Source organism: Salvia hispanica, chromosome 1 (assembly GCF_023119035.1).
Source record: "Salvia hispanica cultivar TCC Black 2014 chromosome 1, UniMelb_Shisp_WGS_1.0, whole genome shotgun sequence".
Classification (NCBI taxonomy): Eukaryota; Viridiplantae; Streptophyta; class Magnoliopsida; order Lamiales; family Lamiaceae; genus Salvia; species Salvia hispanica.
Window position 1 is genome coordinate 48,357,619 of NC_062965.1, and position 12,888 is coordinate 48,370,506.

Here is a 12,888-nt window from a genome sequence, read left to right on the forward strand (position 1 = left end):
TCCATCATATGTACCAATTCAAATATGGGACATGCAAGAGTTGGAGCATATTGAGATTTTGGGAAAGAGCCTTGTAGGTCCATCTCATGTTGCTTCATTGAAAAAGCTCTCAACGCTCGTGGGTGTGAATGCTTGCATTTGTACTATCTTGAGACTCTACCGAAGAATTCCTAACATAAAGAAATTAGGAATACAGATTGAGCTGACACCTTATGATGACCATAACGACCTTTTGAGTTGCTTTGGTTGCATTTCAACAGTCAGATGTTTGGAGACACTCAAATTCAGTATCACAAATCCTGTGGTCAAGCGTGTTCATGATTTCCCGATGACCCCAGGGACATTGAAGTTGCCACGTAATTTGAAAAGGTTACATTTGAGTGGCATGGGCTTTCCATGGAAATACATGGATGCCATTGGCTCTTTGTCAAATCTTGAAGTGCTCAAATTGCGATCCTATGCCTTCTGGGGTTCATGTTGGAAAACAAAAAGCTATAGTTTTTCGAGTCTTGAGTTTCTTCTAATTGAAGAGAGTGATTTGGTGCAATGGAAACCGGGATACAAAAGCCTCCCTAGGCTTAAATACCTAAGCGTGAAACATTGCTACAAACTAAGAAAGATCGACGAGCCTGGTTTTCTGGATCAATATGCATGTACCATAGAGATTGAATTAGTAGACTGCAATCCTTTAGCTTTGACTTGTGTCAGCCGATTACAACATTATTGCCTCTTCTTCTTTTTACGAGAAACCAACTGCTTTCAGATGTGTAAGATTAGTCCTCCGACTGCAAACCAAAATTACTTCTTTGTCTTAATACATATCTCAAGATAATTCTGAGAGAACAAATTCTGACTAGGCTCACAATAGACATAATTTCAATCAATTTTCAGGTACGGAGGGTATTTCGACTTATCTGAGCTGGACAGGTGAGACACCGCGTTTTCTATCCGCATGTTCAAAAATCAAAACCAATGTTAGCATTATTGAGTTATTTTGAATTTAAGAGTTGTGACTTTTTTGGGATTATGTTTGCTATTATAAGTTGAGTGAATCATATGGAATCATAGCTGTTATTGGTTTAGTATTAACATTGCACAATGCTCCTCTTTCAAATTCATTACGGCAGATCCACCACTGATGATGATGATGATGAATATATGACTAATGTTGAGGATGCAGACGAAGGTGATGATTCTGAAGGTATTTTACATGTGAACGTTGACAGTGGTAGCTTTGTTCATGATCATCTTTTAAAAGTCTTACTTAAAATTGGCACTAATGTTGGGGATACAGGCGAGAGTGATGATGAAGAAGAGAATGATGGTGAATATACATCCGATCATGAGGATACTGAGGAAGAGGATTATTACGAAGAAATTGCCAATCGAAGAAGGAATTATCAAGGTACTATAGCAATTAAGAGAGTAGTAGCTAGCATTCCACAAGGATTACCTTTCATTTTTTTATTGAAAATTGGCACTGATGTTGAGGATATAGACAAGGGCACTGATGAGGACACAAATGAGGAGAGAAGAGAATGATGACGATACGGAAGAAGAGGATTATGATGAAGGTATTATATGTGAATGACAAGGAGCAATGAAGATTGTAGCAGCTTTGTATAATGATCATCTATAACTTTTTACAGAAAAATTGGCACTAATATTGAGTTTATAGGCGAGGGCGCCGACGAGGATACAAATGATGAGGAATTTACGTATGATCATGAGGAAACAGAGGCAAGTATTCAGCTAATAAGATGATTTTTAAATTGAAAGTAGACCTTGAATCAACTTTTGATTTGCAGGAGAGCTCTGAGTATTTGAATCTGCTGAAAACAAAGTGCTACTCATGTAAATCAAAGTAAGAAACCTCTGGATTGAGTGAACTCTTGGTATTTTGGTTAGATTTCCAATAAATGAATCAACAGTGTAGTGTTATAGTAGTCACCATTTGAGGATTTTATGTTGATTGAACATTTAAATAAATTTTTGAAGGTGGATTATAAGCAAAGGGAGAAAATGCTTAGTTGATAAGTGAGAATGTGCATTCAATTCATGAAACAACTAAGCAAAAACCAGCAGATTAAAAAAAAAACTGCAGCAGCACAATTTAGAAGTAAAAACAACTTGAAATCAACATTTCATCAATTTTAACTGACAAAGAACTTCAGAATTTCGCAAACAAAATCAGTCCTGAAATAATAGAAACAACATTATTTTCCCAAATTTCTCATGAAACAGCAAAATTGACACCATTATTCCGAAATTTTAAATAGAAATATCGATTACCGTCAGTCAAGGAAATAAAGAGGAGAACAATTTATAACTGGCAAAAACTACTCACTCTTTCACTGTCTTTGATATGGCTTTTCAGCATGTGCTCGAAGCTGCAAAAAATGGTGAAATCAGTTCGGACAAACTAATGTCACTGAGAAATTATTCGATGGGCCTTATACGAATGATAGAATGGTAATGGAATGTATAAGAGAGGATAGAATGATTTTCTTATTTTCATTTCATTTTTTTACCTTGGTATGATGAAATAAAAATACTCATATGGAAGAGGGGATAACAAAATATAAGGAGAAATTATCATTTCATTTAGATATTCATTTTTTTCTAACTTGAGTCTCATAATTTTATTATTTTATGAGTACATGTAAGTTCAGGTAAATAACAGCTGTTGCTATATGGTTTACAAAAAAAAAGGTAATTAGCTCGGTGCCTAGTGGACCACACCAAATTATGATATTTTAAAAGTTATCAATTGTTCTACGATGATTTATATCTAGGCAAATGTGATAAATTAGTGTATACGTGTAAAATTTTTGTTGATATCGATGAATAATAATGTAGTCATTTGATGGATTAAAAGTGGAGAGCCTCGATAAGGATAATCACTTACTTAACTTGGAACCATGTTTCTTGTATATGCAAGTTTAATCTGATTTGATTTCATGATTTTTTTCGATAATTTGTGAAATTGAAATTCACCCAGTGGACCATTCTCATACTGTACAAGTAATATTTTTCACTTGAAATTTAAAAGTGAGATTTAAAAAATTGAGGTTTAAAAATTAAAATGAACAAAGAGTATAACGGCCAGAGGATAAAGTTTTTGAAAAAAAAAATGAAACCAGTAACATAGAGTACAAAAGAGTATTACTTATATTGCCACAATAATTGAGTAAATATATGTAGACCATACTCAGTGGATTACTGGTATGAGTGATAGCTTGTGCTCTAATCTCAGTCAACAAAGATAACTGTCTTTTTTTTGCTCTCATTGCTGCAAGAAATCTGATGTAAAAAAAATGGCATACAATCTTCAATCTCTCATCACCATCCTACAACAAATCCTACATCCTCAACAAACCCACTGGACTTTTGATCACAACAAACCCCAACTCCAATCCCTCCTCCACAAAGCTCAATCTCTGATCCAGATTCTTGAAAATTCTCCACACACCAAAGCAGCAAGTCTGGAAAGCCAAATCAGAGATGTAGTGTATAAAACAGAAGACATCATTGAATCACAGATGCTTCATCAAATGCTCTCCAACCCAGAAAGCCAGATCTTGACCTTCTCCACACCAGATCTGCAACAACTAACTCAACAGCTTGATTCTGCGCTGGCTTTCTTGCATGATCTGACACCAGATTTGCTGGTGGAATGTGAGGAAAAGAGTGCTTCTTCTTCTTCTTCCCTGAGGTTTAAGGGAGATTTAGTGGGAGTTGACGAAGATCTGTTGCAATTGAAGGATCGTCTCACGAATGTGGAGAGGAAGCTGGAGATCGTCCCCATCGTTGGTATGGGAGGTATCGGTAAGTCCACCCTTGCTCGGAATATTTATGAAGATCCGTGTATTGTGTCTCACTTTGATTATCGGGGATGGGCTGCGATTTCGCAAGTTCCCAACATGCGGGAAATTCTGTTTAGTCTTCTTCGTGGCCCGAGTGAAAAGGTCAGCGATGAACTGGCTGGATGCGGAGATTATGAGTTGAGAGATATATTGTATAAGCGGTTGTTTGAGCGAAGATACCTGATCGTGTTGGATGATATATGGAGCACAAAAGTCTGGGATGTGATAAGGATGGGAGTCGAATTGTGATCACCACTAGAGAGTCTGATGTGGCGGAACATGTTGCAGGCTCGAAGAGTCTACATCATGTGCGGTTGCTAGATGAGTTTGCGAGTCGGGATTTACTTTGCCAGATTGTGTTTGGGGAAGAGGATTGCCCTGGCGAATTGCAACTGGTGGCGGCTACGATTGGGAGCGATTGCAGTGGGCTTCCTCTTGCCATTCATGTGATCGGAGGGCTCTTGTCAAAGGTCGAAAGATCAAGAGATGTTTGGTATAGTTTTTCAACAGATGTAAAAGCTTCAATTGTTGAATCGGACGAGCATTTCTCCAGTATACTTTCCTTGAGTTATAACCACTTACCGATTCGCTTGAAACCATGTTTCTTGTATATGGGAGCTTTTCCAGAAGATTACGAGATTAAGGGATCTAGACTTAAGAGTATGTGGATAGGCGAAGGATTTGTGAAATATAATGGAGATAAGAGTTTGGAGGACGAGGCCGAGGATTACTTAAAAGCTCTGGTGGAGAGGAATCTACTTTTCGTTAAACGAAAAAAGAAGAATGGGAAACCAATGAGTTACTCAATCCATGATCTTTTGAGGGATCTATGCATAAGAAAGGCTAACGAGGAGAAGTTTTTAAACGTCAAGAATTCCTTGCGCCGTGTTAGTATTCTCTCACCATTTGGAATAGAAGATGTGTGTGCTTCACCCCGATTGATATCAAGTGTTCGATCTTTTATATGCGCGGAAAATTGGTTTTTATCTCCTATCTTTTCCGCATTAAGATTGATTCGGGTGCTAGATGTAATGAGCAAGGTATACAAAGAGTTCCCAAAAGAAATACTACAACTTGTCAACTTACGTTACTTAGCTTTCTCGTGCACTTCAGGTTTTCCAATTGGAATATCAAGATTGCGGAATATGCAAACCTTGATTTGTCAACAACCGACAACGCTTGGTTTGCCATCTGAGATATGGGAGATGTCTGAGTTAAGACATCTTAAGTTGTACACACCAATTGAAATTGGGAATGGATACAACACAAGATGTGCTTGTAAGAAACTGCAGACGATTTACTTTGTGAGGATAACTCCTTCTCTGATTAGGAGTGGTTTCTTTGAGATCATCCCAAATGTCATAAAGTTAGGAATCTATTACATCGACTCACCCGACACTGAAGTTGATCTTAGCCATCTCCACAAACTCGAAAAGTTAAGATGCGAATCTGAGTTGAATAAAGACGGTAGCCGTTTTCTGCACCAACTCAGATTTCCATGTAATATTAGAAAGTTGATTCTAGTTGGTTGTGTGGTGTTCCGGAGTTTCTTGACAACTCTATGTGCGCTACAGAATCTGGAAGTGCTCGTAATAAGCGGTTGTGTGTTTGAAAGAGACGGGGAGGCAGAGGAAGAAGCGTGGGAGGTGACAGAAGGAGATGAGTTTCGTTCGCTGCTATGTCTGCGCCTCATTTTCTTAAATATAGTGCACTGGAGAGCTGATGAGACCAACTTCCCTATTCTCCGGGAGTTGTATGTAACCGGATGCAATGATTTAGAGGAAATCCCATGCGACGTTGGAGATATCCCGACCCTCCAAGTAATTGGCATAAGTAGATGTCGCGCTTCTGTCGTGGCCTCAGCACAACAAATTCAGAAGACGCAACAAGAGGAGTACGAAAACTGCGACCTCAAAGTGGTTATAGAATATTAGAAGCAAAAAGGTACAAATGCTAAACTCCAAGCAATCAAAAGTATGCTACATTTGTTCATATACAACACAGTCTAGTCCTTAATATTCATTTTAAACTTACATGTATCGTTGGTATACTTACTTGATCAAGACTTGTGTGTGACTTTTGTATGGTGTAACTGTTGAGACATCTGAAGATCTTTGTTTTTCTGTGGAAATTCATTTGGATGACTGTTTGTTACAAAGAAGGATGCAAACTAACTAGTCAGTTGGTTTTGTGATTTTGCATCCTTTGTTTTTAATTTGGCATCTCTGTATATTTTTATTTTCCAACCATTGCTCTGTGATTCAGATCTCCAATTTTTTTATTAGAATTGAGAGTATGTTGAGATTACTCATATGGAAGGGATAAATAGAAATGCAGAGAAATTATCATTTCATTTATATGTTCATTTTTTCTAACTTGAGTACATTCCATTGTCATAATTTTATTATCGAGTACCACACCAAATTATGATATTTTAAAAAAGTATCAATTGTTCCACGATGATTTATTTCTGGGAAAATGTCTCGACAAATTGGTGTATATATGTAAAACTTTTAATGATTTCGATGAATAATGATGTAGTCATGTATTAATATGACGACGTAGACAAATAAACGATGTCATCTTAAGACTAAGAAACTAAAAAATGGAGTACAATAAAACAACATTGGTTAAATGGACAATTGAAAATTTTGAAACTTTGTGATTCATTATTAAAATTTTGAAAAATTTAGGACAAACCAAAAATGACATACTTTGCGATTTTATAAGCAATTAACCAATTCCAAAATCATATATATACACGTAGAAACCGACCTAGATGAGAGGTGTAATTATTCATTCAACTTAATACTTATTTACTTTATATACATAGAAACCGACCTAGATGAGAGGCGTAATTAGAGTTGATTGCATAAGCACAATCACAATCAGCTAATGAACTTGATATGCGTCATTTTATTATGACTACTATATATCGAGTTTGGTAAGCTTTGAAATATTATATTATGTAGTTGCACGCTAGTTTAAATGTGCGATTAAATTGAGGATTGTGCTAGAATGTTGCTCATAATAATTTAAATTGTAACATATTTCATCAAATAATCAATAGACAGAAAACTTGAATTACAAAAAAAAAAGAACTAAAAAAATGAATCAACTACAACGTCTCAACATCGCATCTTCCGTTGGGCCTGATCCCAAAAATTTTCTTGATAGGTTCTGATGGAAAATTCAAGAATCGACTCATCCCAAGCACCAAATTCGAGATAATTACTTTGAAGATAAGATTTAGGTTTTAGCAACACAAAACCCGGGTTGCTTCGCCTTCGCTTGGTTTGGGTTGAGAGAGTAAGCAGGATGACGACGACGATGGTGATGATGAGAGACAAAATATTCATACACTTTGATGCCATGCCTGTTTATTTTATACTTATGATTGATTAGTGTGTATGGAATTTCAGTATTGTGATGTGGCTGTATCAATTTATAGAGCCTAAGCCTAATCCTACACGAATTAATTACGTTCATATTTTGTTATATTTTTATCAGTTATAAATTTTGTATATCCTTTATCTATTAGGATTATAATATAATTTGATTTTTATATTTAAAAAACAAATCAAATCTGTTATGTGCATCAAAGATTCAAATCATTATAGAAGATTAAAAAATGTGAGTCTAAAATCATTTATTATATTCTTCCGCTTTGATGGGCCACTCTATACTCCCTTAGTATTTTCTAATAAAGTTGTTTTGCAAATCAGATCTGTTTCATGGCTGTCCCTTGTTTCCAAAAAAATGAAGTCTGAAATTAGACTAAGAAATGCATTTATAGATCTTCTTTAATAAGTGATCATATAACTTGTGGTTACATTAAAAAGAAATATAATATGATCAAATTAAAGATATTAATTTTATAGTATTTTCTTATGGTAACATACTATTTGTACTGCTTAGTTTTCATTTCTCAACTTCAAATATGCAGAGTATTGCAAGAATATGAAAATTGTAAATTAATATCAAAACAAAGTGAAAATCATGCACAATGTGGAGAGGTTATACATAATCCTTCAATCAGGGGAGATGCATGCAATGCTATCATGTAACAAACTATTCTACACATAACAATGAAATCTAAGAAAAACACATCAAGTCTTGATTGATATTCCTAGAATATAACAGCTTCTGTTCCCGACATCCCTGATCGTTCACCTGCAGAAAACGGTGTGCCTGATGTTAGATTTTACGAGGATAGGGGACTAATCTGTCTCATTGAAGCGTACTTGATACTTGGAGTTAAGATCAACCAACCGATATATGGTAAGGTGCAACCCATAATCAAGCAATTCATATGCGAATATCTCAACATTAAATCTAATAGATTCGCATTTATGTTCTATGGTCTATTTGACTTCAAGAGAAATTGCGTGTCTTTTTATTTGATGAGTATACTACCTATGACCATCAAAACATGTTTCAATTTTTCAAAATGAAATTGAATGACGTTCTGTAATCTATATTGAACAACTTATATAACACTCAAACTCTCAGAGTGATCCATTTGCTTGTTTGATGCATAATTTTATGCAGTAGTGTGTTTAGTGATGCGAGAATAAAGTAGAGAGAGTATATATTGGATTGCATACCTTAGCAAATCAGTTGAGGCATGTCCATAAATCCCTTCAATGGAAACATCGAGGTGATCGGGCGGAGTAGGTGATCAACCAAGTCAATGAGTTTAGTAGTCCATTTTCCTACACCTTGATGATCGTTACATTATCACTCTCCAAACTGCTTCTTGAACTTATAGTAAATGGGTGCCATTGCAGCTTCGAAATGCTCGGCACATTCATGAGCATGATGCTAGTTGGACTATAGTTTAAACCTGACAAAAAACCATCAACCTAAACAACAACACAAATATAAATAGTGTTACAAATGAAAAGAGATTAAATATGCAAAAACTCATGTACACTCATGTACATACAGTGTATCCATCTCAACTAGAAATTTTCAATTCCAGTTAGAAATTTAGTTATAATGGATGCACCCATGTACTCTATAGGGTAGCCTGAACAAATGAAACCAAACAAATATCACACATCGATCTAAGAGAGGACTGTAATCACTATACGAATGTCAAGAGTTACTTTATATTATAGGGCAGGCTGTGTTGGCAAATGAAAACAAACAAACAATTGAATTTAAGTTGGCCAGTAAGTGAAGAAGGTATTATCTCAAGGTTCAACTGGTCAAATTGGTTTGACCACTTGTTATTTCACCGACACACCGGTGTTTGAGGCAACGCATTACTCCCTAGTATATCTATGCTGAAAAAGTGCAACACCTCTGTTAGATAGAATACCTTTGTTCTAGGAGAAGTTGAGCTCAACGGTGTGGCATGGAAGAGCCCTAGCAGAGTTGAGGCGAACGTGCTGCCTCGACTGGAGGAATCTGAGGTCTTGGTCTATCATGAAGAGGAGAAGCCGGGGAGCATGATGGAGGCGTAGTTGATGCCAACATGCTTCACCAGTAGTCCCTGCACGAACATGCCCCGGCCCTAAAATGGTGGAAGCGTGTAGCATCCCTAACAATAATCTCTCTCCCAACCAACTTTGATATATACTTGATAGCAGAGTGGCAGTCGTTGCACACCCTAAGGTTCTTCATGATAGTCAGAGTACTCTTCTCCGGCGTATTCATCACTCCAAACACGATAGCGAGCTTCTCACTGTGATGCTTGAGAAGCTGCTCCTTCAACTCCTCATCAAGATCGTGCAAGACTGAATCAGTGTCCGGAACATATCCCATCTTCTTGATCTCTTCCCAAATCTTTGTCAATCTAATATCAATTGCATCTCGTTGTGGATGTAGAGCGTCGTCTGCACCAAAGATATGGACTTCACCTTTGATCTGCAGCCAGCTAATCCCTTGCTCTTTCTTCACCTTCCTATCTTTCATCGACTTTCTTATTATTGCTGCTTCTTCCCATTTCCCACAAGCAGAGTATACATTTGCTAAAGCTGAATAGGCTCCACTGTTGTCTGGATCAATTGAAATCATCCTCTCAGCGGCCATTGCAGCAACCTCCAAATTCTTGTGAGCTTTGCACGACGCTAGAAGCGAACCCCAAGCTATGATATCCGGCTCAATTGTCATGTTAAGTATAAAATCTTGAGCCTCATTCAAAAGTCCAGCTCTACCATAGAGATCAATCATACAAGCACAATGGCTAGAGGTTGGCACGATTCCATGGATATCTATCATCTTTGTGAAGTAGCTACGCCCTTTCTCGACCAATCCCATGTGCGTGCAAGCTGATAGCACCCCAACATAGGTTATATGGTCCGGTTTAATCTCCAACAACAGCATATCCTCAAAGAGCTGCAATGCCTCCTCACCATGCCCGTGTTGGGCTAAACCGGTGATCATTGAAGTCCACGAGACTGGATCTCTTATTTGTTGTATCAATCTGAATGCCTTTCTTGCAGATGTGATGTTGCCAGCCCTTGCATACATGCTGATCAACGCATTCCCCACAGAAACAGATGACATTTCCCCCAATTTCTTTGCAACCGCGTGGATTTGCCCCCCGTGGTTTAAAGAAGCAAGATTTGAACTCACACTCAACATAGCTGCAAGGGTGTAGCTATTAGGCACAATCCCTTCTTCAAACATTGATTTAAAGAGCTTAGTCGCCTCATTGTTGCTCCCGTTTTGAGCATACCCCACGATCATTGCTGTCCACGCCACCACATCACGTTCTTGCAAGGAATCAAAGACCTCCCTAGCCGGATTCATGTCTCCAGCCTTGATGTATCCGTCCAATAAAGCTGTAAACGCGATGACATTGAGAGTACATGTCCCACACGCCTCAAGCATCTTCCTAGCTAACCCAACACTGCCACATTTTGAGTACATGCACACCAACGCGTTCCCAACAGGTCCAGATGTGTCAAACTCAGCTCTAATAATATAAGCATGAATTTGCTTCCCACATGCTAACGCTTGAAGATTTCCACAAGCCGAAAGCACACTCACCAGTGTGTACTTATCGGGTTTCAGCCTAGACTCGTTGAGCATTCCCCTAAACATTCCCAGAGCTTTGGCATCAAAGCCTCGCTGATTGTAGCCTGCAATCATTGAATTCCAAGAGATCGCATCACGTTCCTCCATTTGCTCGAATTGAGCCAACGCCTCTTCCACCTGACCTCTCTGCATATACAATGTGATGACAGCATTCCAACTCGAAACATTTCTCAGCTCAATTCTCTCAAACACAGCCACTGCTGTTGCTGCATCACCTGACTTTGCATACATATTAAGCAAAGAATTGGCAACAGAAACCGCACGGAACAAGCCTAGTTTAACCACAAAAGAATGCAGCTTTCTTCCCACATCCAACGCTTCAACAACTGCACACGACGCGAGAATATTAGTGAATGTATACTCCGTGGGTACCGAGCCACGGTTGATCATCTCCATAAACATTGCGAGAGCAGCACCGAAACGCCCCTTTTGATTGTACCCAACGATCAGAGCGGTCCAGGAAACAGAATCTGGTTGCGGCAATTCGTCGAATATCTCGAGCGCTTGGCGGGTCTTCCCCTGTTTTGCATAAGCTGACAAGAGGGTGTTGTGCGTAGACACATTCTTGACGGGAATTTCATCGAACACTTTGCGGGCTTCGAAGAGAAATCCAGTTTTCGCGTATGCGTTTATGACACGGTTCATCAAGATGACTCCGAAGTTGAGGCCGGACTTGATTATGCCGGCGTGTGCTAGTTTTACAGCGAAAGGACGTCTGGTTTGGATGCTTGTTTGCAGAATTGAAGTATACTTTTCCCGATTCGACATGGTAAAGAGATGAAACGTAAATATTAGCTCTCTTCGTCCCAAACTGCGGCAATGCTGTTTGCTTCATACCTCATTATTTCAAGGCGGCGATGCTGAAAACAAAGTGTCCAATAATAAATCGAATGAAAAGAGCTAGATTGGAATTATTTATTAGCCGGATTTGGAATCGATTCGTACAGCAACACATGCTAAATGTTTACCTAGTGTATTATGCGAAAATGGAAGAAAAAATGACAAAGATTTGTGGCAGTCTGGGAGGCAGGAGCTGAAAATCGATGTTATAAATCGGTAACCAGAAACAGAGATATGCTATATGGGATAATTAGTTGGGCTAATAGTTTATTTGGGCTTCTAAACTAGTCTCATAGGAATTACTCCTAGGTTGTGTTTGGGAACATGGAATTGGAGGTGTGGAATTGGAATTGGAGCCTTCAATTCTAAATCTAATATTTGGCACCACAAAAATGTTTGGATTTGAAATTGAATTGCAATTCCAAATCTTCCAATTCCACAATTTGAATTCCATATCAAAGATAGAAAATTTGAATTCCAAATAGTCATAAAATAAGATAAATTCACTATATAGCCACAACACACACTTCACATACTACACATATTTCACACACTACACACGCTACGCACATTTTACACACTACACATATTTCACATACTACACACATTTCACACACTACACACATTTTACACACTTCACACACTACACATATTTCTCACACTACACACACTACACACACTACTCACATTTCACACACTACACACACTACACACATTTCACACACTACACACACTACACATATTTCACACACTACACACATTACACACATTTCACACACTTCACACACTACACACATTTCACATATTTCACACACTACACACATTTCACACTCTACACACTACACACTACACACATTTCACATATTTCACACAATACACACACTATACACATTTCACATATTTCACACACTATACACATTTCACATATTTCACACACTACACACTACACACATTTCACACACTTCACACACTACACACACTACACACACTTCACACACTACACATATTTCACACACTACACACATTTCACACTCTACACACTACACACTACACACATTTCACATATTTCACACACTACACACATTTCACATATTTCACACACTACACACACTATACACATTTCACATATTTC

General features: G+C 37.9%; 2 protein-coding genes across 3 annotated transcripts; one reads left to right on the top strand and one right to left on the bottom strand.

The window, feature by feature from the left end:
- The first annotated feature begins 3,231 nt into the window (after window positions 1–3,231).
- Window positions 3,232–6,223, top strand: LOC125209068 (putative disease resistance RPP13-like protein 3). Its single transcript, XM_048108667.1, has 2 exons — window positions 3,232–4,906; window positions 4,980–6,223. Exons 1-2 carry the CDS (start codon window positions 4,067–4,069, stop codon window positions 5,022–5,024), a joined length of 885 nt encoding a protein of 294 aa, XP_047964624.1. The 5' UTR covers window positions 3,232–4,066; the 3' UTR covers window positions 5,025–6,223.
- A 1,601-nt stretch (window positions 6,224–7,824) lies between these two features.
- On the bottom strand, window positions 7,825–11,987 carry LOC125213118 (pentatricopeptide repeat-containing protein At2g22070). Of its 2 annotated transcripts, none has more exons than XM_048113495.1 (4): window positions 11,885–11,987; window positions 9,193–11,776; window positions 8,474–8,712; window positions 7,825–8,039 (listed from the first exon to the last, which is right to left on the bottom strand). In XM_048113495.1, the coding sequence occupies exon 2, from the start codon at window positions 11,682–11,684 to the stop codon at window positions 9,354–9,356; it is 2,331 nt and encodes a 776-aa protein (XP_047969452.1). In that variant the 5' UTR covers window positions 11,685–11,776; window positions 11,885–11,987; the 3' UTR covers window positions 7,825–8,039; window positions 8,474–8,712; window positions 9,193–9,353. The 2 variants fall into 2 exon arrangements, with proteins under 2 accessions (XP_047969452.1, XP_047969445.1); XM_048113488.1 differs by having other exon boundaries at window positions 8,474–8,731.
- Between the last annotated feature and the right edge of the window lie 901 nt (window positions 11,988–12,888).